General features: G+C 46.8%; 4 protein-coding genes across 7 annotated transcripts; 3 read left to right on the top strand and 1 right to left on the bottom strand.

The window, feature by feature from the left end:
* Positions 1-534: 534 nt before the first annotated feature.
* Positions 535-4,578, top strand: tsen2 (TSEN2 tRNA splicing endonuclease subunit). 3 transcript variants are annotated; one of them, XM_044024511.1, is made up of 11 exons: positions 535-974; positions 1,329-1,395; positions 1,494-1,533; positions 1,622-1,792; positions 2,229-2,502; positions 2,775-2,825; positions 2,920-3,064; positions 3,140-3,176; positions 3,257-3,368; positions 3,448-3,537; positions 3,619-4,578. In XM_044024511.1, exons 1-11 carry the CDS (start codon positions 804-806, stop codon positions 3,676-3,678), a joined length of 1,218 nt encoding a protein of 405 aa, XP_043880446.1. In that variant the 5' UTR covers positions 535-803; the 3' UTR covers positions 3,679-4,578. The 3 variants fall into 3 exon arrangements, with proteins under 3 accessions (XP_043880446.1, XP_043880447.1, XP_043880445.1); XM_044024512.1 differs by having other exon boundaries at positions 537-974; positions 1,622-1,828; positions 2,920-3,010; XM_044024510.1 differs by having other exon boundaries at positions 537-974; positions 1,622-1,828.
* Positions 4,579-5,205: 627 nt separating this feature from the next.
* Positions 5,206-7,900, bottom strand: LOC122768468 (pyruvate dehydrogenase [acetyl-transferring]-phosphatase 1, mitochondrial-like). 2 transcript variants are annotated; one of them, XM_044024508.1, is made up of 6 exons: positions 7,752-7,900; positions 7,471-7,668; positions 6,974-7,399; positions 6,372-6,490; positions 5,686-6,251; positions 5,206-5,600 (listed from the first exon to the last, which is right to left on the bottom strand). In XM_044024508.1, the coding sequence occupies exons 2-6, from the start codon at positions 7,639-7,641 to the stop codon at positions 5,326-5,328; spliced, it is 1,557 nt and encodes a 518-aa protein (XP_043880443.1). In that variant the 5' UTR covers positions 7,642-7,668; positions 7,752-7,900; the 3' UTR covers positions 5,206-5,325. The 2 variants fall into 2 exon arrangements, with proteins under 2 accessions (XP_043880443.1, XP_043880444.1); XM_044024509.1 differs by having other exon boundaries at positions 7,471-7,574.
* A 678-nt stretch (positions 7,901-8,578) lies between these two features.
* On the top strand, positions 8,579-11,625 carry cnbpb (CCHC-type zinc finger, nucleic acid binding protein b). The gene is made up of 5 exons (XM_044023096.1): positions 8,579-8,611; positions 9,752-9,868; positions 9,940-10,005; positions 10,100-10,298; positions 10,867-11,625. Exons 2-5 carry the CDS (start codon positions 9,766-9,768, stop codon positions 10,976-10,978), a joined length of 480 nt encoding a protein of 159 aa, XP_043879031.1. The 5' UTR covers positions 8,579-8,611; positions 9,752-9,765; the 3' UTR covers positions 10,979-11,625.
* Positions 11,626-12,148: 523 nt separating this feature from the next.
* isy1 (ISY1 splicing factor homolog) lies at positions 12,149-17,361 on the top strand. The gene is made up of 11 exons (XM_044023159.1): positions 12,149-12,244; positions 13,495-13,517; positions 13,676-13,727; positions 13,796-13,861; positions 15,306-15,348; positions 15,423-15,535; positions 15,621-15,738; positions 15,817-15,939; positions 16,673-16,785; positions 16,970-17,059; positions 17,151-17,361. Exons 1-11 carry the CDS (start codon positions 12,242-12,244, stop codon positions 17,256-17,258), a joined length of 852 nt encoding a protein of 283 aa, XP_043879094.1. The 5' UTR covers positions 12,149-12,241; the 3' UTR covers positions 17,259-17,361.
* The last annotated feature ends 4,313 nt before the right edge of the window (positions 17,362-21,674 follow it).

The following is a 21,674-nucleotide window of genomic DNA, read 5'->3' as shown; positions in this document are numbered from 1 at the left end:
TCACACATTCATGCAGTCACATTCATACAGTCACACATTCGTACAGTCACACATTCATACAGTCATACATTCATGCAGTCACATTCATACAGTAACATTCATAAAGTAACATTCACACATTCATACAGTAACACATTCGTAAAGTCACATTCACACAGACACATTTGTACAGTCACACATTCACAGACACACATTTGTACATTCATACAGTAACACATTCATACATTCACACATTGTACAGTCGCACATTCATACATCCACACAGTCACACATTCATACAGTAACACAGTAACACATTCAGTCACACAGTCACACATTCAAACAGTAACACATTCATACATTCACACATTCAAACAGTAACACATTCACACAGTCACACATTCAAACAGTAACACATTCATACATTCACACAGTCACACATTCATACAGTAACACATTTACACAGTCACACATTCATACAGTCACAGTAAATTTCTTTCAGCTGCTTTGGTTCTTTTTCACAAAGACAAACAATTATGTTGTTATAGATGATGGATGGTTGATGGATGGATGACCGAATGGATTTTACTGACGTCATAGACACGTGACAAACACCAGGCGGAACACTACGGGGGAAGGTGGCGTCTTCACACGGACGTTTATTTCTGTGACACTGTAGCGTCCGACAGCAAAACAAAGCCGACCAGAAAGTTTGTGTTAACTAGCGTTAACGCAGTGATCGAAGAGGAAGCTAACAATTTAGCCTCTTAGCCACAGAAACATCAGAGGGCCACAGGAGGTTCCGGTCCGGCTGATCCTCAGACATGCTGGCGGAGTTTCGGGCTCCGCGGAGGAGGAACCGTGTTCATGAGGAGTACGAGGCCCCGCTGCCGGTGACTCAAAGCCCGGAGGAGAGGAGCGATTTCAGGGCAGAGCTCATCAACCAGCACGTGCTAGTCCGTAATCCAGACCATATCCAGAGAATCTACAATCAGGTCTGAGTTCATCCACATCACCTTAAACCAGGTCTGAGTTCATCCACATCACCTTAAACCAGGTCTGAGATAATCCACATCACATTAAACCAGGTCTGAGATAATCCACATCACATTAAACCAGGTCTGAGTTCATCCACATCACATTAAACCAGGGTCTGAGATAATCCACATCACCTTAAACCAGGTCCGATATAGTCAACATCACCTTAAACCATGTCCGATATAGTCAACATCACCTTAAACCAGGCCTGAGATAGTCCACATCACCTCAAACCAGGTCTAAGTTGATTCACTTTACCTCAGTTGGAGTTAAACCAGGTCTGAGTGTGAATAGGTCTTCTTGTTCTTCAGGGTTATTTTGGGAAAGGCATCCTGTCCAGAGCAAGACCAGACCACAGCATCTCTGACCAATGGGAGCGTGAGTCCACACCCACACTGTGACCACACCCACACAGTGACCTCAACAAAGATTTGGTCCAATCAACTGACATCCCCTGTTTCCCATTTCTTTTACAGAACACAAAGGTTTGTGTTTACCTGTCGTCTCACAGTCCAGGTCAGTGACATCACATCCTGTCTGTTCATATGATGACATCACATCCTGTCTGTTAATATGTGACATCACATCCTGTCCTCTTCCTCAGGTATGAGGAGAGGCTGAAGTGGGCAGGAGCAGCTCTCTCTGCTCAGGGATTGGATGACGAGGCTGTCAGTCAAATCTTAACCAAACTCTCTCAGCCTGTGGAGGCGGAGGATGTGAGGAGGGAGGGACCTCGACCAGAAGGCGGAGTCTGTCCACACACAAAGAGGCTGAGGTCAGAGGTCAAGCCAAAGGCCAAGAGATTCTGCAGGTTCAGTGTTTCAGAGAATCTTTAAACTGGTGACATCACACAGACGCATGAATCAGTGAATCGACAAGTCAGAGAATCAGTAAATCAGTAAATCAACAAATCAGTGAGTGAATCAATGAATCAGTGAATCACTCTCTGTCCACAGTTCAATGTTATTTGCAAAGCGTGAAATCATAAGAAACATGATCTCAGGTCACACAACAAGCAAACACTAGGGGGCAGTGGAGAGAAGAACCAGAACCAGACTCACACATGTGCAGCATCTGCCTCGACTGGCTGGGGTGAAAGGAAAATGGGGGACACTGTCCACTGTCTGTCCTCTGTTTGTCCTCTGTCTGTCCTCAGTTAAAATCATAAATGTTTTCTGTGAATTGATCTGATCTTTATTTTCTAATCTCAGGTTGGAATCACAAGATCTGAACCTCAGTTCAGACCAGGACTCAGACTACGATCCTGACCCTGGCTCTAACTCTGGCTCTGGCTCTGGCTCTGATTCTGACTCTGATCCTGATCCAGAGCCTGTGGTTCCAGGTCCTGGTTTTGTCCTGGTGGACTGTGATGGGGACGTGAGATCCACTGACTCTGAGTCCAGATCTGGTTCAGGTCTGCAGGTCCGGGAGCTGCGGCACAATCCGGTCTCAGTATCAGAATATCTGCAGCTCAGTGTGGAGGAGGTACAAGACACTGCTGCTTAAAGGGACAGTTCAGCTTTTATTAGGATTGTCCTCATTAAACACCAGCAGTGGACACACCATGTCCTTGTCTTGCCCTGCCCTGCCCTGCCCCGCCCCGCCCTGTCCTGTCCTAGGGTTGAACCAGCGACCTTAGACCAGATCCTCATACAACCACACTTAAATAACCCTGAACTGTTCCTTTAGTTTCATAAATAAAGTGATGATCAGAGTTTGACCTGTCCTCACCTGTCCTCGTCTCTCTGAACTCACAGGCCTTTTTCCTGGTCTACAGTCTGGGCTGTCTGTCTGTCCACCTGCACCAGGTAACTGTCCCTCTGTTTGTCCACCTGCACCAGGTAACCGTCCCTCTGTCTGTCCACCTGCACCAGGTAACTGTCCCTCTATCCTCTCTTTCAGGAGCCGCTGTCAATCATCCAGCTGTGGAGGACGTTCCAGTCACAGTGTCCTCACTTTATCAGCTCATATGCAGCCTATCATCACTTTCGCAGTAAGGGGTGGGTCCCTAAAGGAGGGGGTGGGGCCAAGTATGGCGTTGACTTCAGTAAGACACACCCACACAGTTGTACAGTTGTTCGATTGTCGTAAACGTCTCAGTTTGACTGAACTTTGTTTTCAGTGTTGTACAGGAAGGGCCCGCCTTTCTACCACGCCAGGTAACACGCACGCACACACACACACACACACACTCGCGCCGTCTCTGTCTCCTGACTCTGGCCCCGCCCTCTCGTTGTAGTTACTCTGTGGTTGTTGAGCGTGTTGATGATGCGTTCAGGGACACAGCGCTGCGTCCGTTTTCGTGGCGTTCTCTGGCGGCTCTCAACAGGATCACGGCAAACGTCTCCAAGGTAACTGGACTGAAGAGGACACACCTGACTCTGGACACACCTGACTGTGGACACTGAACAGTGTGTATGTACTTTACAGGAGCTGATGTTGTGTTACATCATCTATCCAAGTGACCTATCAGAGGTGGAACTAGAGTCACCTGACTGTCTGAGCAGGCTCAAAGTTCAGGTAGCACACATACTCACGCACACACAAACACACACACACACACACAGAGGTTAATGTTGGACATGTTTTTTCTCTGAACAGGAAGTGATGGTCAGCAGATGGGTTTCCTCCAGAGAGCGAGCAGAGCAGGACGACATCTGATTGGCTGACAGGAGGAAGTGATGACATCACAGTGAATCAATATTAAACAGACTGATGACATCATCATGGGAAAAAAAAAGCCAGTGAGTGGCAGTTTTTATATTATTGACTGCAACACTTTGATGGCGCTGTTTACCTTTGTTTGAGCTCAAGTGGTTAATGAAGTTACTTTTTCTTCACAAAATAAAGATGACGTAAAAGAAAAGCTTTGATGTGGACACGTTTTCATTGTGTGGACATGCTTTCATTGTGTGGACACGTTTGGACACATTTTCATTGTGTGGACACGCTTTCATTGTGTGGATGCGTTTGGACACATTTTCATTGTTTGGACACGTTTTCATTCTTTGGACACATTTTCATTGTGTGAACACGTTTTCATTGTGTGGACCTGTTTGGACACGTTTTCATTGGACACATTTTCATTGTGTGGACACGTTCTCGTTGTTTGGACACGTTCTCGTTGTTTGGACACGTTTTCATTGTGTGGACACATCAACAACGTCCTCTTCTATCAGTTAATATTATCTTATCACGTCTGTGTTTGATTGACAGCTGTTTGTCCTCGTCCTTGTCACAGTTGAAAGACGAACACAACTGAAGGTGAAAAACATCTCCCACAATGCAATGCACCACATTTTTAATCAGTACATTCAAATTTGAATGTGTTTATATTTGAATATTTGTCAGAAATGAGATGGATATTTAAAAGTGTATAAAAAAACACAAACTTTTGATCACTCATCATAATAAACATCTTTCATTATTGTTCTATATTTGATCTTATTTTATATTTAGTCTGCTGCAACATGTGTGCGATCAATAAAGGAATATGATGTGGTCAGTTTCATTCATAAGTATGACAATTAGAATTAAAGAAAAATAAAGGATTTAAAATAAGCCAGTTTTGTCTTTGGTGTCATGGCAACAGTCACTGAGTGATTCATAGTCCGATTTCTCTTGCATGTTCACACTTAATCAGACTTGAGTCAGACTTGAGTATAAACTGGAAAAGAACCAACAACACGATGACATCAGTGAGAACCAAAGCTGTGGAGAAGACCACGTACAGCAGGTACCAAACATCCAGAACCATATCAACGTCCATATCATGGAGGTGGAGTCAGACGTACATGCTAAACATCAAAAAACAAACAATCGTATTTCTCCGCATTTACAGTCGGACGATTGCCTGACTGAACTGTGAACATGGTGAGTGTTCATGGAGAACTGATGATGTCACAACTAGAAAGTCAGGAGAGTCTAGAGCAGTGGTCACCAACATGGTTCCCACGAGCAGCTGGTAGTTTGTTAATATGGTCGTTCTCCATATTACTCTCTACCCTCCAGGTAACTCTTGCTCTCAAAAAGTTTGGCGACTCCTGGTCTAGAGAGACAAGGCTCATTTGGGTGTTGGGCTCGTTCAGAATGTTGTTCAGGTGTCGGGCTTGTTCAGGATGTCGTTCGGGTGTCTGGCTCGTTCGGGATGTCGTTCGGGTGTCGGGCTGTTCAGGGGGTGTAGTTCAGGATGTCGTTCAGGTATCTGGCCGTTCAGGTGTTGTTCAGGTATCTGGCTCGTTCAGGTGTTCTTCAGGTGTCGGGCTTGTTCAGGATGTCATTCAGGTATCTGGCTCGTTCAGGTGTTGTTCAGGTGTCGGGCTCGTTCAGGTGCACCACAGTGATGGTGATGTCATCGCGGTACCTCCGGGCCAGCTCTGACGGCAGACTCAACATCTTGGCTAAGCGGTTTGGTGCCACTGCTCCGTACCCATCATCCCCCAGGGCATGACGGATCAGGTGGGTGGCAGTATTCTGATCCTCCAGCACCGATATTACCCGGCCCCTCCTCTCCAGCAGGAGGCGCTGCAGGCCACCGAGCGTCATGCCCACACCGGGCATGACTGGCCTCTGCTGCTGAAGACCTGTAACGACAAACTGCACTTTACAAAGATAACGTCCACACTTTCTGTCTGGACTTCGTGTCTGGAAAGGTCTTTGGGTTCTGACCAGTCAGTTGTTCTCCCACCAGCTGGACCGCGGTCTGTCGGTGCATCAGCTCCCAGAGTCCATCTGTCGCCAGGATCAGAAACTTGTCAGAAGGTCTGATGTGGTGTTGAGTAACTTCCGGCTCGGCTCTCAGGTAGGGCGGGGTCAGGTAATGTGGCGGTGTCCGAACTGCCTCACTAATCACAGACAGGACGTCTGGTCGAGTCTCGTGAACTTGATTCAGCATCTCTGTGCTCCACTTAAAGCGAACGTCTCCAAACGCCCTAAAGGGCAGCAGCACGCCAAGCAGGCGGTCATAACGCACCACCGTCCTCCTCTCTGACGGAGGGTGTTCTCCCAAGATCCGTTGCAGCTCATCAGGGTTCTGAGCGTTGTGATCGTTGGTGAGGCTGACAGCTGACCAGCGGCCATCTGGCTCTTGGACGCCCAGGACGGCCCGACTGTCACCCAGGTTTGCCACGTGCAGGATGCCATCAGAGATGTGAGTGACACAGGCGGTGCAGCCAGACAGTGCCACCCGAAGGGGGGAAGATAGAGACCATGCCTCCCCAGTAAGAGACGCCCGTCTGTGGACAGAGTATGACAATTTCACCATAATTTGTAAAATCAAGTCACTCAAATAATTCTGCTCTATTCAAACATGGCAACAAAACAAAACTCATGCTGGGGTCGACCTGAGAACTCACCTGGGAGAGGACATGAATGGGTGGACCTGTGTAGACAGGTGGACCTGTGCCTCCACAGACAGGTCGTAGTCAAGGCGACGAAATGCGTTTGTCAGTGCTGATGTCACTCTGTCACCATCCTGCAGCCAAGCAGAGAACAAAGATGTGATGACTCCGCCCACATGGAGGAAGAACTATAGTAATGGAAAATGACCCAAACAGTGTAGAGTCGTGCTGTGCTATAAGTGGAAAAGTGCCATTAATGTCCATCATACAGCTGTAGTACAGTTTGGGTGTTTGAGGCGAGCGCAGCTGTTTCCACTTCCGGAACATCAAAACGATGGAAGCATTCAAACTTTAATGTCATGGTTACAATGCAACATTATTACAGTAATGAGATCCTGTCATGTGCTTCAGTCACGCATGACACCACATCCCACAAAGACCGTATCCAACCTACAGCTACTCGCATGTTTTCTTACGTGATCTCACACCTGAAACATTTGTGTCACATTTGGTGTGCACCTTTAGATCTCATGCAGGACCTGAGTCTGGTTCTGGGTTTTCAGTGGACCTATACAAATGTAGGGTCTGGTGCATGATGTGTCATGACGCCTGGTTACCTCCTCCTGGTCCAGATCCAGATTCAGGTCCAGTCCTTCGTCCAGACGCTCCTGCCAGTAGTTGCGGAGGCTGTGGAAGGAGGTGGCTCCTCCTTCTGGACAGCTGTGGTCCTGTGTGTGTTTGTGCCACTCCAGCAGAGGCGGTACAGCCCGTTCCTCCTCCACAGCCCGTTCGATCTCGGCCAGCGTCTTCAGTGGCAGCATCGCCACAATGACGTAATAAAAGAGCCTCTGACTGACAGTGTGAACACACGCTGCCCCCGCGTGGCCGTCAAATACTCCCAGCAGCACCGCACCGCTTGGCAGGCAGGTGGCACTGCTCCGACGGTCCTCACCAGGGTGGTTGGACAGCAACATGTTACTATGGAAACCCAGAATTCCATGGGAGGAGGAGCCTTTCAGGAAGGTGTGGCTGTATTCGTTGGCCTGGCAACAGACATTCAGATCAATAGTTTGACAAGAGGAAGTTTGACAACTCACATGAAGACATGTCTCACCTTCAGAACACAGTTAATCTGAACTGAGCTCATCTGCCCCGCCCCCTGCTCCACCCCATACTTTCTGCTCCTACTGCTTGCTGAGTAATGGAGGGAGGGAGGAGCTAGAGGAGAAAAGATGACACGACACTTCTTAAATCTGAAACATCCACTTCCCGTTTGTCCCAACATCGCGTAGGTGTGCTAGCAGGGCGCCACCTAGAGGAGAAGCAACACAGAGTGACAACTAATAACCATGGCAATGACTTCACCAGTCACCATGGAAACATTCTGTCACTCACCTGTGACACAGACGAGGCGTTCAGACGTTCAGATGAGGCTTTCAGATGTTCAGACGAGGCTTTCAGATGTTCAGACGAGGCTTTCAGACGTTCAGACGAGGCTTTTGGGTTCAGACGAGGCTTTTGGGTTCAGACGAAGCGTTCAGGTTCAGGCGCGTTCAGGCGCGTTCAGGTTCAGGCGAGCGTTCAGTTACAGAAGAGGCGTTCAGTTACAGTAGAGGCGTTCAGGTTCAGCGAGCGTTCAGTTACAGATGAGGCGTTCAGTTACAGAAGAGCCGTTCAGGTTCAGGCGAGCGTTCAGTTCGAGGTGTTCAGTTACAGTAAGCGTTCAGTTACAGTAGCGTTCAGGTTCAGGCGAGGCGTTCAGTTACAGGCGAGGCGTTCAGTTACAGACGAGGTGTTCAGTTACAGAGGCAGGCGTTCGGGTACAGGCGAGGTGTTCGGGTACAGGCGTTCAGGTGTCAGTGATGTCTGCAGGTGTTTCCTTGTTTGTGTCTTAGACCTTTGACTCATCTCATTAATCAGTGATCCATAAACTTGCTACTGTGAGGCCCCGCCCCCTCACTCGCTGCCAACGAGGCCCCGCCCCCTCACCGGTACTGTTTACTTTGTGTAAAAATGAAATAATTGTGAAGAGAAAACAAGATAAGACATACAAATATAAGTGTGTGTGTGTACAATAAAATAATATAAAAATGTTGCTGTTTTAAAGAGAAAAAAAGACCATGAACTCTCTCTGTGTCTCTCTCCCTCTCCCTCTTCTCTCTCTCTCTCTCCCCTCTGTGTGTGTGTGTGTGTGTGTGTGTGTGTGTGTCGTGTGCAGACCTCCCCCTCCTCAGAAAACAAACATCTTCCTCCAGGTAAGTCTCTCTCTCTCTTTCCCTCCCCTCCTCTCTCTCTCTCCGTCGGTCATCCCGCTCTTTTCTCCCGGTAGAACCGTGGGCGGCTCGCGGTGTCTCTCGACGCCGGTGTGAGGTTTCATGGCGCGAACTCAGTCCCGTTACGGAGCCGACGCTAAGCCGTTAGCAGTTAGCATTAGCAGTGACAGCAGGACAGTTAGCGGGCCTCTGTCCGGAGCTCAGCCCGGGGCCGCTGCCCGCTATTAACGGCATGAGTACCGCGAGACGCCCGGTTTCTGCTGGGCTCAGTATCGATTAACCGATCGATCATCTGTGTTCTGACTACAGGTCAGACGTCAGGACAAAGTTAAGAGAAGATTCTAGAATAAAAACAACAGTAATATTAATAATAACAAGTCACACTTAAAGGTGAGTTCAGTTAAGTAAATGTGGAGCGCTGACTGTGCTGTGAGCGCCCCCTACTGCTGAGAACCTGCCTGAATAAAACACAAGGAAAAACAGATTTTAGCCTCTTAACAAAAGACTTTTGTCATAAAATCTGTGTCAGTTTAAGTCTCTGATCGCTACGCCACATGATCGCGTCTTTATCTCACTGTTACACAGATGTTTGTGAAGCACTCACTCTCCCACACTAAAGTCCAGAGAGAAAACCAGTTATTTTAGCTGCAGGGACACAGGACCTGCTGGTCCTCTGCTGCCTCGTGTGGTCACTTTGTGTCATGGAGGTCAATCTGAACTTTGGAGTTCAAACACTGAAATGACAAAATCAGACATTTGAACTTAGTGATGGAGGCAGCAGTGGATCAACAACTCCTGAAACTCACTGATTTTCTCTATGGGCTTTGGTGTGGGAGAGTGAGTGGAGGCAGCAGCTTGTTTCACTAATAATCACTCACATGATTCAGAGACAGTAAACATTATTCACTCCTGTTTTGACGTGTGCTCAAGTTTTATACACTGGACTTTAAGTCAGTGGTTTATTGTTCATTTCTGAAGCTTTGTCCTCAAACCTCTCGACAATGAGACGCTGCTTTGTGCAGATATGTTGTTTTTACTCTTCACACGTGAACACATCATGTTAACATACACGTGTCATACATGTTTCATATTTGGCAGTAATCTCCCCCTCTCTCCGTCCAGCTGTTATCGCAGTGATGAGCAGTAACGAGTGTTTTGGGTGTGGTCGCAGTGGCCACTGGGTAAAGAACTGTCCAAGCGCCGGCCGGGGGCGGGGCAAAGGTCGCAGCCGAGGCAAAGGTAATGACACACACACTTGAAAGCACATTCAGTGATAACTTGATGATTCTGATGAGTCTGATCTGTTTCAGAACTCTCCTGTTATCGCTGTGGTGAGCTGGGACATGTTGCCAGAGACTGTGAGAGGACGGAGGATGGTGAGGACACACTTGCACACACACACATCTGCACACCTGTACAAACACCTGTGCAGTGGGTTGAAGTTGTGTCTCTGGTGCTGTTGTCCTGCAGCCTGTTACAACTGTGGCAGAGGAGGTCACATCTCCAGAGACTGCAGAGAGCCCAAGAAGGAGCGCGAGCAGCTGTGCTACAACTGTGGACAGGCTGGTCACATGGCACGGGACTGTAACCACGCCCACGAGCAAAAATGCTACTCCTGTGGTGGCTTTGGACACATCCAGAAAGGCTGTGAGAAAGTCAAATGCTACAGGTACGGTAACAGGTTAACTAACAGTTACAGGTAAACTAACAGTTACAGGTAAGCTAACACTAACAGGTAAACTAACAGTTACAGGTAAGTTAACATTAACAGGTAAACTAGTTACAAGCAGTTACAGGTAACAGGGCAGTTATAAGTAAATTAAAGTTACAGGTAAACTAACAGTAACAGGTAAACTAACAGTTACATGAAATTAACAGTTACAGGTAAATTAACAGTTACAGGTAAATTAACAGTTACAGGTAAATTAACACACTACCTAACAGTTACAGGTAAATTAACAGTTACAGGTAAATTAACAGTAACAGGTAAACTAACAGTTACAGGTAAACTAACAGTTACAGGTAAATTAACAGTTACAGGTAAACTAACAGTTACAGGTAAATTAACAGTAACAGGTAAACTAACAGTTACAGGTTAGCTGTTTGCTGTGGCCACTGGGTAAAGAACTGTCCAAGCGCCGGTTGGGGGCGGGGCAAAGGTCGCAGCCTAGACAGGTAAACTAACAGTTACAGGTTAGCTAACAGTTGATTGTGTCTTGTGTCACCTGTGTTTGCAGGTGTGGTGAGATCGGCCACGTTGCGGTGCAGTGCAGTAAGACGGTGAACTGCTATAACTGTGGCAAATCTGGTCACCTGGCGAAGGAGTGCACCATTGAAGCTACTGCCTAGATGCCCCGCCCCCAACGCCCTACTCATCTCTTCTTTTGATCTTTTCTTCATCCCCTCTGATCCTCCTCTTGTCATTGGTCCAGAGGCCTGTCCGTCAGCCTCGCAGCAACCAGTCAGAACCAGAGGAGGAGGAAGGGGCGGGGCAGACACTCTGCATTTTTACAGGAACAAAGAGAATGTGTGTGTTTAGTTTGGTCGCTGTGTCATCACCTGCAAAAAAAAATACTTCCTGCTCAGCCCATTGGCTGAGAGAGTCAAGTGGCATAAAACGGTAAACCCCTCCCCTTTGTCACAAACTGGGCAGGACTATAATGAAAATGGAAGGTATTTTTGTTAGGTGGTGTGAATATGATTGATCCAACCCACAAACAAACAACCAGTCACATCACAGGATGAAGGAGCCAATCAGAGCCGCAGCATTTAGTTTTCATGGACCAGAAAGAGGAGAAACTAACAAAAATACATTTTTAAAAAATTGAAACACATGTTAAAAAAAACAAAAACATGTTTGAGTTTGAGTGAAGGAGAATGTTTTCACACAAAAAAATCCAAATGTTATTTTTGTACAATAAATCACTGAGAGTGACTGTCAACTGTACATTTAACCTGACAATAAACACCTGGAGGAGGAGGAGCCAAGACACTCACCTGCTCTGCTTCTGTTTGTTATTAATGTTTGAGCTTTTCCAAATAAACAGAACGACACACGGTGGAATAACATGGTGTCTCACAGCAACAAGGGTGCCTGTTTGAATCCTGATGGGACAATGACAACCGTGAACTGTCCTTTTAATGGTGTTAATAAGAAATGTGAACTGTCCCTTTAATTGTGTTAATAACAAACGCGAACTGTCCCTTTAATGGTGTTAAAACACAACAGTGAACTGTCCGTTATTGGTGTTAATAACACAAGAAGTTTCAGGTATTTTGAATTATATTGGACAGCGGCTACTTCCTTGCTCTACTGTTTGAATGGCGGGTGGCGCCAAGCACTTAAGCCTCATTACCGCCACCTACAGAGTGTTGATAAATGAACATATAAAATATGTATATGTATATATATAGTGTCCATGTTATATAAATACATATACGAAATATACGAATTAAAGAAATGTTAATATTCTTTTTTTTAGTCAGCGGACGCAGCACCGGAAGTACACTTCACCGGAAACAGAAGAGGACGGTGGTGCACTTCCGGTTTAAGTGGTCGCTTGCAGCTCGTGAACGTGAAGTTTGTTGATAGAAACGTAAAAGTCAGCGAAGATGGTAAAGATAAACAAGAATTTGTATTTACTGTTAGATTGTTAGCTTTTTAGCACCGTTACCCGTTTGTTAGCCTGCTATTAGCTCGTTAGCCTCTTTGTTAGTCTGCTAACCCTTTTGTTAGTCTGTTAACCTGCTTGTTAGCGTGTTAACCGTTTTGTTAGTCTGCTAATCTGTTTGTTAGAATGTGTGTTAGTCCTTTAACCTGTTTTTTAGTCCGTTACCGTGTTAACCGGTTTGTTCGTCTCTTAACCTATTTGTTAGCGTGTTTGTTAGTCTGTTAACCTGTTTGTTAGTCTGTTACTGTGTTAACCTGTTGGTTAGCGGCTGTTAACCTGTTAGTTAGCGCCTGTTAACCTGTTTGTTAGTCTGTTTGTTACCGTGTTAACCCGTTTGTTAGTCTCTTAACCTGTTTGTTAGCGCCTGTTAACCATTTTGTTAGTCTGCTGACCTGTTTGTTAATTTGACTGACATGTTCGTCAGTGATGTTCACGTTCGTCAGTGACGTTCATCAGTGATGGCGTTCGTCAGTGACGTTCATGTTTGTCAGTAACGTTCGTCAGTGACATTCATGTTTGTCAGTAACGTTCGTCAGTGAGGTTCATGTTCGTAAGTGGCGTTCGTCAGTGACGTTCATCAGTGATGGCGTTCGTCAGTGACGGTCATGTTTGTCAGTAACGTTCGTCAGTGACGTTCATGTTCGTAAGTGACGTCCATCAGTGGCGTTCGTCAGTGACGTTCACGTTCGTCAGTGACGTTCACGTTCGTCAGTGACGTTCGTCAGTGAGGTTCATGTTCGTAAGTGACGTTCACGGTCGTAAGTGACGTTCACGTTCATCAGGGACGTTCATGTTCGTCAGTGAGGTTCATGTTTGTAAGTGACGTCCATAAGTGGTGTTCATCAGTGACATTCACATTCATCAGGGACGTTCACATTCGTCAGTAACATTCATCAGTGATGGTGTTTGTCAGTGACGTTCACATTCGTTAGTAACGTTCATCAGTGACGTTCATTGTCCTAAGTGACGTCCGTGAGTGGCGTTCATGAACGTCACTTACAAATGCCATCACTGATGAACGTCACTGACGTTCATGTTCGTCAGTGACGTTCATCAGTGATTGCTTTGGTCAGTGACCTTCATGTTCGTCAGTGACATTCATGTAACGCTATGAATATTTCTCTGCTTTTGGAAACTTTCAGTTGTTTTTCTCTGTATGTTTAATTTGTCTGTCTTTTTTTTTTTTTTTTACAGGCGAGAAATGCTGAGAAAGCCATGTAACTATGCATACGCACACATACACAACCACATGCACAGACACATACGCACAGACACAATCACACACATTTACACAGACACATACACTCACTCACACATATGTACACTCACACACTTGTTTGTACAACGGTGACATCAGTGTTGTGTTTTTTTTCAGGACAGCTCTGGCTCGGTTCAGACAAGCTCAGCTGGAGGAAGGAAAAGTCAAGGTAAGAAGAAAATACTCTGTCTTGCTGACCTGTCTGTCTCTGTCTCTGACCTGTCTGTCTCTCTGTAGGAGAGAAGACCTTTCCTGGCGTCAGAATGCAGTGAACTTCCAAAAGCTGAGAAATGGAGACGACAGGTACCCTACAAGTACTACATGCTGTACTACAAGTACTTCACACTGTATTACAAGTACTACACACTGTTACAACTACTACACACTGTGCTACAAGTACTACACACTGTTACAACTACTAAACACTGTGGTGCTACAAGTACTACACACTGTTACAAATATAAAACACTGTTACAACTACTACACACTGTACTACAACTACTACACACTGTACTACAACTGCTACACACTGTACTACAACTGCTACACACTGTACTACAACTACACAATGTACTACACAATGTACTACAACTACACAATCTAGTACACAATCCAATGTATTTGTAAAGCACATTTAAAAACAAAGTTGACTGAAGTGCTGTACAGTTAGACAAGAAAACACTAAGACCAACTTAAAACCAACAGGACATTAAAATAATGAAAAGCATTAAAGGGGACATATTATGCAAAATCAACTTTTTAACCATTTCAATACTTATATTTGGGACTCTGGAGGCCCTACCAGTCGCCAAAGTGTGGAAAAAGAATACTCAGTCATGTTTTCGTGGTCCCCCTTAGTGTAAGTATAGGCGATAAAACACGCGATGTTGAATTCCCTGCGCTTATGACGGGCGAGGGAGGAAGAGCGGTATTATGTCAACGCGGAGGACAAGTGTGCTGTTGGTGGCTGCACAGTGGAGCACAGTGTTTTACAGAGGATTTTATATTTGAAGCTAATGTGCCGGATAAAGTCAGCAAACGTGTGTTTGTGTGTTCGCACCACTTCACATCAGACTGCGCCAGGGGACGTATTTCACCAACGTACAAACACACACATTGTTAAGAAAAGATCACACAGAGCTCATAACTGACCATTCTGACACGTCCTAATTAAAAATATTTGTTCAGTACATCCTCCATGACTGGAGCACAGACTCAGTCTGATACAGTCACATACAGCAGCTGTTTATGCAGCTCGCCGCTGACGATCAGCGGTGCTGCACTCTCTGGGCAGCGGTGCTACACTCTGTGAAAATCAGTTAGGGGCATAGGGACAGCACCGCTGATCGCCACTGCTGATCGCCAGCGGGAAATAGGGTATAATATGTCCCCTTTAAGACCAATAGGAAAGGAAAGATGGGTTCAAATGGCAACTCTTATGCTGAGCAAAAGCCAAGGAATAAAAGTGCATTTTGAGGTTTGATTTAAAAACGGGCAGTGTGGGGGACAGCCTAACATGTGGCGGCAGAGCGTTCCAGAGCTTTGCAGCTGCAAGTGAATAGACTGATATAAACTCTGGTCTGTGACATAGACTGTGGTCTGTGGCGTAGACTGTGGTCTGTGATGTACACTGTGGTCTGTGATGTAGACTGTGTGTCTTTCTGTTTCATAATAAACATGTTTCTTCTGCATAAAACCAGGAACGTAAAGTATCGGAAAACTAACACTTTCTGTTTCTTTGTTTCAGATCATCAGTGAAATCTCTAAGAAAGTGGCTCAGATTCAGAACGGTGAGTTCTGTCTGTCTGTCTGTCTGTCTGTCTGTCTGGTCTGTCTGTCTCTGACACACCTGTCTGTCTCACAGCTGGTCTGGGTGAGTTCAAGATTCGGGACCTGAACGATGAGATCAATAAGCTCCTCAGAGAAAAGGGTCACTGGGAAGTTCGAATCAAAGAGCTTGGAGGACCCGACTATGTGGTAAAACTTCACAGCGATCAGTTGCTGATGGACCTGATCAGCAGGTGATAATCAATAAAGATAATAATGATGGTTTGTGTCTCAGCGCTTTGGTCCCAGGATGTTGGATCACGAGGGGAAGGAAGTCCCAGGAAACAGAGGATATAAATACTTTGGTGCAGCCAGAGATTTACCCGGCGTCCGAGAGCTGTTTGAAAAAGAGCGTACGTAATCTCTCCGTTCCCAACACACACACACACACACACACACCTGATTGGTCCTCACGGTCATGTGATTCACAGCTGCTCCCGCACCGAGGAAGACAAGGGCGGAGCTGATGAAGGAAGTGGACGCAGAGTATTACGGATACAGAGACGAAGATGACGGAGTCTTAGTTCCCTTGGAGACGCAGTACGAGAAACAAGGTGTGTGTGTGTGTGTGTGTGTGTGTGTGTGTAACATATATACTGCCTGGCCCAAAAAAAAGTCCCACCTAAAAAAACAAAAAGGGTCACATGGTTGGAGCGCCTTTAGCTTTGATTACTCACTCATTCACTGTGGCATTGTTTCCATAAGCTACTGCAATGTCACAAGAATTATTTCCGTCCAGTGCTGCATTCATTTTTCACCAAGATCTTGTATTGATGATGGGAGAGTCGGGCCACTGAGCAAAGCCTTCTCCAGCACATCCCAAAGATTCTCAATGGGGTTAAGGTCTGGACTCCAATGGTGGCCAATCCATGTGTGAAAATGATGTCTCATGCTCCCTGAACCACTCTTTCACAATTTGAGCCTGATGAATCCTGGCATTGTCATCTTGGAATATGCCCATGTCATCAGGGAAGAAACAAATGCATTGATGGAATAATCTGGTCATTCATTATATTCAGGTAGTCAGCTGACCTCATTCTTTGGGCACATAACGATGCTGAACCTAGACCTGACCAACTGCAGCAACCCCTTACCTATTTGCTTAGTTAAATCCTGGTGGCGACAGTATTTACATATAACTGTGTGTATATAACATATATATAACTGTGTGTGTGTATAACATGTATATATAACTGTATGTCTATAACATATATGTAACTGTGTGTGTGTGTGTGTGTGTGTATAACATATATATATATATATACACATACACATAACTGTGTGCAGCTGTGGTAGACGCGGTGCAGAAGTGGAGAACTGAGAGAGAGTCTCGTCTTTGTGGAGACAAACATCAGGAGGACGAGGACGAGGAAAACATCTACTCTGTTCATACTGAAGAGGTGAATCACATGATCGCACACTGTCATACACACCTCCACACTGGAGGGCAGCACTGAGCCTCAGTGTACTGATGATGATCCCAATCTGAGACCTCATGTTGATACCTGCAGTGGGTGGAGCTCTGTAGACAGGTGACACCTGACTCCGCCTCCTCATGTGAGTGTGTTTTGTTTCTGTGTGTAGGCCGATGACGAGGAGATGGGGGAGGGGCTAGAGGAAGAGGAGGGCGGCGTCACCTTCATCTCACACGTACCTGTTCCCTCCCAGAAAGAGGTGAGAGACACACACACACACACACACAGTTTGAGTCTGTCTGTCTGTCTCTCTCTCTGATCTCTCTCTCTCTCACCTGTCTGTCTCTCAGGTGGAGGAGGCTCTGGTCAGGAGGAAGAAGATGGAATTGTTACAACGTTACGCTAGTGAGACTCTTCAGGCTCAGAGTCAAGAAGCCAGAACCCTGCTGGGTCTCTGACCCACCTGTCTGTCTGTCAGTGTTGATGTAAATATCTCAGTTTGTTTTTCTACAGATTGTTTGTAAACAGACTCAGTTTTGTGGAATAAAGTTTCTAACTGAACCTCAAGTGATGTCATGATTCTGAACATACAAACCGGGTTCCCTGACCTCAGTCCTGAATCTCAGTCCTGACTTCAGTCCTGAATCTCCGTTAAACCGTAAATACACATTAGCAGAATATCTGACCACAGTTAAAGAGCCCAGACTGAGGAAGACCCTGACCCGATACAGGATAAGTGACCACAGGCAGACACATGGCCGACGAAGTCAGGACCTCAGTCCTGACTTCAGTCCTGAATCTCAGTCCTGACTTCAGTCTCAGTGCTGAATCTCAGTCCCAGTCTTGACCTCAGTCCTTCAGCTCACACACACACTCTCTCACTCCACTTCATGTCTCTGATCATTTCTTCATTTCCTACTCTCTCCCACTCTCCCAATCTGATGATCTCATCTCATCAGATATTGCACGTGTCCGTCGTAACATTCGCTCTCTCTCTCCCTCATCTCTCTCCTCAACTGTTCTATCAGCACTTCCTTCAGCTGGCTCCTTCTCCCTCATGCATCCCAACTCTACCACAGACACCTTCCTCTCCACTCTGTCCTCCTCTCTTGACTCTCTCTGTCCTCTTACATCACGACGGGTTCATAATTCCTCCCCAGCCCCGTGGTTGTCGGACTCAGTGCGTGCTGAGAGAGCCACGATACGGGCAGCAGAAAGAAAATGGAGGAAATCAAAACACCCTGACGACCTGCTTTCCTATCACTCTCTCCTCTCCACCTTCACTGCCTCGATCTCTGCAGCCAAACAATCTTTCTATCAGACTAAAATTCAATCCTTTTTCTCTAACCCCAAAAACTTTTCTCGATCTTCTCTAACCTCCTTGACCCCACCTCCTGATCTCACCACTCTACCAACCACACATTCAGCTCCTTCTCTATCCTCTTTCTCCCCTCTATCTCAGGATCAAGTTCTTTCCCTAATAACCTCTGCCCGCCCCACCTCCTGCCCCCTTGACCCTATCCCCTCTCACCTTCTTCAGTCAATTGCTCCTGATCTTCTTCCTTTCCTCACCCACCTCATTAACACATCTCTATCATCTGGTTGCTTTCCGGACTCTCTTAAAGAGGCTAGAGTGACCCCCCTCCTTAAAAAAAACCCTTGACCCGTCTGAAGTAAATAACTACAGACCTGTCTCTCTTCTTCCTTTTCTCTCCAAAACTCTAGAGCGTGCTATCTTTAATCAACTCTCATCCTACCTTCACCAGAACAACCTTCTTGATCCCCTTCAGTCTGGTTTTAAAGCAGGTTCACTCGACCGAAACTGCACTTCTTGCTGTCACTGAGCAACTCCACACTGCCAGGGCTGCCTCTCTCTCCTCTGTGCTCATCCTCTTGGACCTTTCTGCAGCGTTAACCACCAGATCCTTACTTCCTCCCTTCAAGAACTAGGTGTCTCAGGCTCTGTGCTTACCCTACTCTCGTCCTATCTTCAAAACCGAACATACAGAGTAACCTGGAGAGGATCTGTGTTGGAACCCTGTCCTCTAGCTACTGGGGTCCCTCAGAGTTCTGTCTTGGGCCCGTTCCTATTCTCTCTATACACCAACTCTCTTGGTTCTGTTATTCTCTCTCATGGTTTTTCCTATCACAGCTACACAACTACACAACTCATTCTCTCTCTTCCCAGCTCCGACACACATGTAGCAGAACGGATCTCCGCTTGTCTGACCGACATCTCTCAGTGGATGTCTGACCATCACCTGAAACTCAATCTCGACAAGACTGAGTTTCTTTTTCTCCCAGAAAGGGCTCTCCCACCACAGACCTAACCATCAACTCTGTGGTAACTCCTTCTCATACCACAAGAAACCTGGGTGTGACACTTGATGACCATCTCTCCCTCACTGCCAACATTTCTGCAACAGCTCGTTCTTGCAGATACATGTTGCACAACATCAGAAGGATACAGCCTCTTCTAACCCAGAAGGCGGCACAGGTCCTGGTCCAGCCTCTTGTCATCTCATGCTTGGACTACTGCAGGACCCTCCTGGCTGGTCTCCCTGCGTGTGCCATACGACCTCTGCAACTCATCCAGAATGCAGCAGCTCGACTGGTCTTCAACTTACTAAAGTTCTCCCACACTACACCGCTCCTCCGCTCCCTTCACTGGCTTCCTGTAGCTGCTCGCATCCGCTTCAAGACTCTAGTGCTTGCGTTCCATGCTACAAACAGATCTGGTCCAACCAACATCCAGGACATGATCAAAACACTTATACATCGCACTTATGACTAGCACTTCATAGTTTGGTTTACTTGAAGCTCTTACTTACTTCTAGCTCTTATTTGTACCCAAATGTTTAAATGCACTTATTGTAAGTCGCTTTGGATAAAAGCGTCTGCTAAATGACATGTAATGTAATGTAATGTAATGTAACATACACACACACACACGCTCTCTCTCTCACACTGCGTGCTCTCTCTCTCTCACTCTCTCTTCTCTTCTCTCTCTCTCTCACGCTTCTCTCTCTCACTCTCTCTCTCTCTCACACTGCTCTCTCTCTCTCTCTCTCTCTGCAGCTCTCTCTCCCACTCTCTCTCTCTCTCACACCTGCAGCTTTCTCACCTGGCTCTCTCTCTCACACACACACATGCTCTCTCTCTCACACACACACACTCTCTCTCCACACTCTCTCTCTCTCTCTCTCTCTCTTGCGTTCTCTCTCATCTCTCTCTCACGCTCTCTCTCACATGATCTCTCTCTCACACATGCTCTCTCTCTCTCTCACACTCTCTCACACCGCTCTCTTTCTCTCTCCCACACACACTCTCCTCGGCTCTCTCTCTCTCACACAGCTCTCTCTCTCTCTCCCACACAGCTCTCTCTCTCTCACACTGCCTCTCTCTCTCTCTCTCTCTCTCACCTGCAGCTCTCTCTCTCTCACACACACTCTCTCTCTCTCTCTCTCACACATGCTCTCTCTCTCTCTCACACACACCTCCTCTCTCACACACACTCTTTCTCTCACACACTCTCTGCTCTCTCTCCTGCGTGCTCTCTCTCACAGCTCTCTCTCTCTCTCATCTCTCGCTTCTCTCTCACACATCTCTCTCTCTCACACACACCTGCAGCTCTCTCTCTTTCTCCTGCAGCTCTCTCTCTCTCACACACCTCTCTCACTCTCTCTCTCTCACACCACACCTGCAGCTCTCTCTCTCCTCACCACCTCTCTCTCTCTCACTCTCTCTCTCTGCAGCCTCTCACAGCTCTCTCTCTCTCTCTCTCTTCTCTCTCTCTCACACACACACACACTCTCTCTCACACACACTGCTCTCACACTCTCTCTCTCTGCCTGCAGCTCTCTCTCTCCACCACACTTTCTCTCTCTCACACACCTGCTCTCACACACTCTCTCTCACACACACACACTCTCTCTCTCCCCACACATCTCTCTCCCACACTCTCTCACACACTCTCTCCTCTCACACTCTCTCTTCTCACACACCACGCTCTCTCTCCTCACACACACTCTCTCTCGCGCTCTCTCTCCACACCTCTTTTCTCTCTCACACACATCTCTCACACACACACACTCTCTCTCTCTCTCTCTCACACACACTGCTCTCCTCTCTCTCTCTCTCACCACACACTGCTCTCTCTCACTCCTCCTCTCTTGCTCTCTCTCTGCTCTCTCTCACACACCTGCTCTCTCTCTTTTCTCTCTCCCACACACGCCTCTTTCACTCTCTTGCTCTCTCTCTCTCTCTCTCACACACATCTCTCTCTCTCTCTCTCTCTCTCTCACACACACCTCTCTCTCTCTCTCCCACACACACTCTTCTCTCTCACACACACTCTCTCTCTCTCACCACACACTCTCTCTCTCACACACACCCTCTCTCTCACATCTCTCTCTCTCACACACATGCTCTCTCTCTCTCTCTCTCACACCCGCTCTCTCTCTCTCACACACACACACTCTTTCTCTCATGCTCTCTCTCTCTCTCTCTCTCACACACACATGCTCTCTCTCTCTCCTGCCTCTCTCTCTCACACTCTCTCTCTCTCTCTTCTCTCTCTCTCACACACACACACACACACAGGCTCTCTCTCTACACACGCTCTCTCTCTCTCTCACTACACACACACAGTCCCTCTCTCTCTCTCCCACACACGCTCTCTCTCTCACACACTGCCTCTCTCTCTCTCTCTCTCACACACATGCTCTCTCTCTGCTCTCTCTCTCTCTCTCTCTCTCTCACACCAGCTCTCTCTCTCTCACACAGCTCTCTCTCTCTCTCACACACGCGCTCTCTCTCTCTCACACTTCTCTCTCTCTCTCTCTCTCTCTCTCACACACACACACACCTGCAGC

Source organism: Solea senegalensis, linkage group LG4 (genome assembly GCF_019176455.1).
Source record: "Solea senegalensis isolate Sse05_10M linkage group LG4, IFAPA_SoseM_1, whole genome shotgun sequence".
NCBI lineage: Eukaryota > Metazoa > Chordata > Actinopteri > Pleuronectiformes > Soleidae > Solea > Solea senegalensis.
Note: the sequence above shows the minus strand (reverse complement) of the source record. Positions and strands in the feature narration are given on the sequence as shown.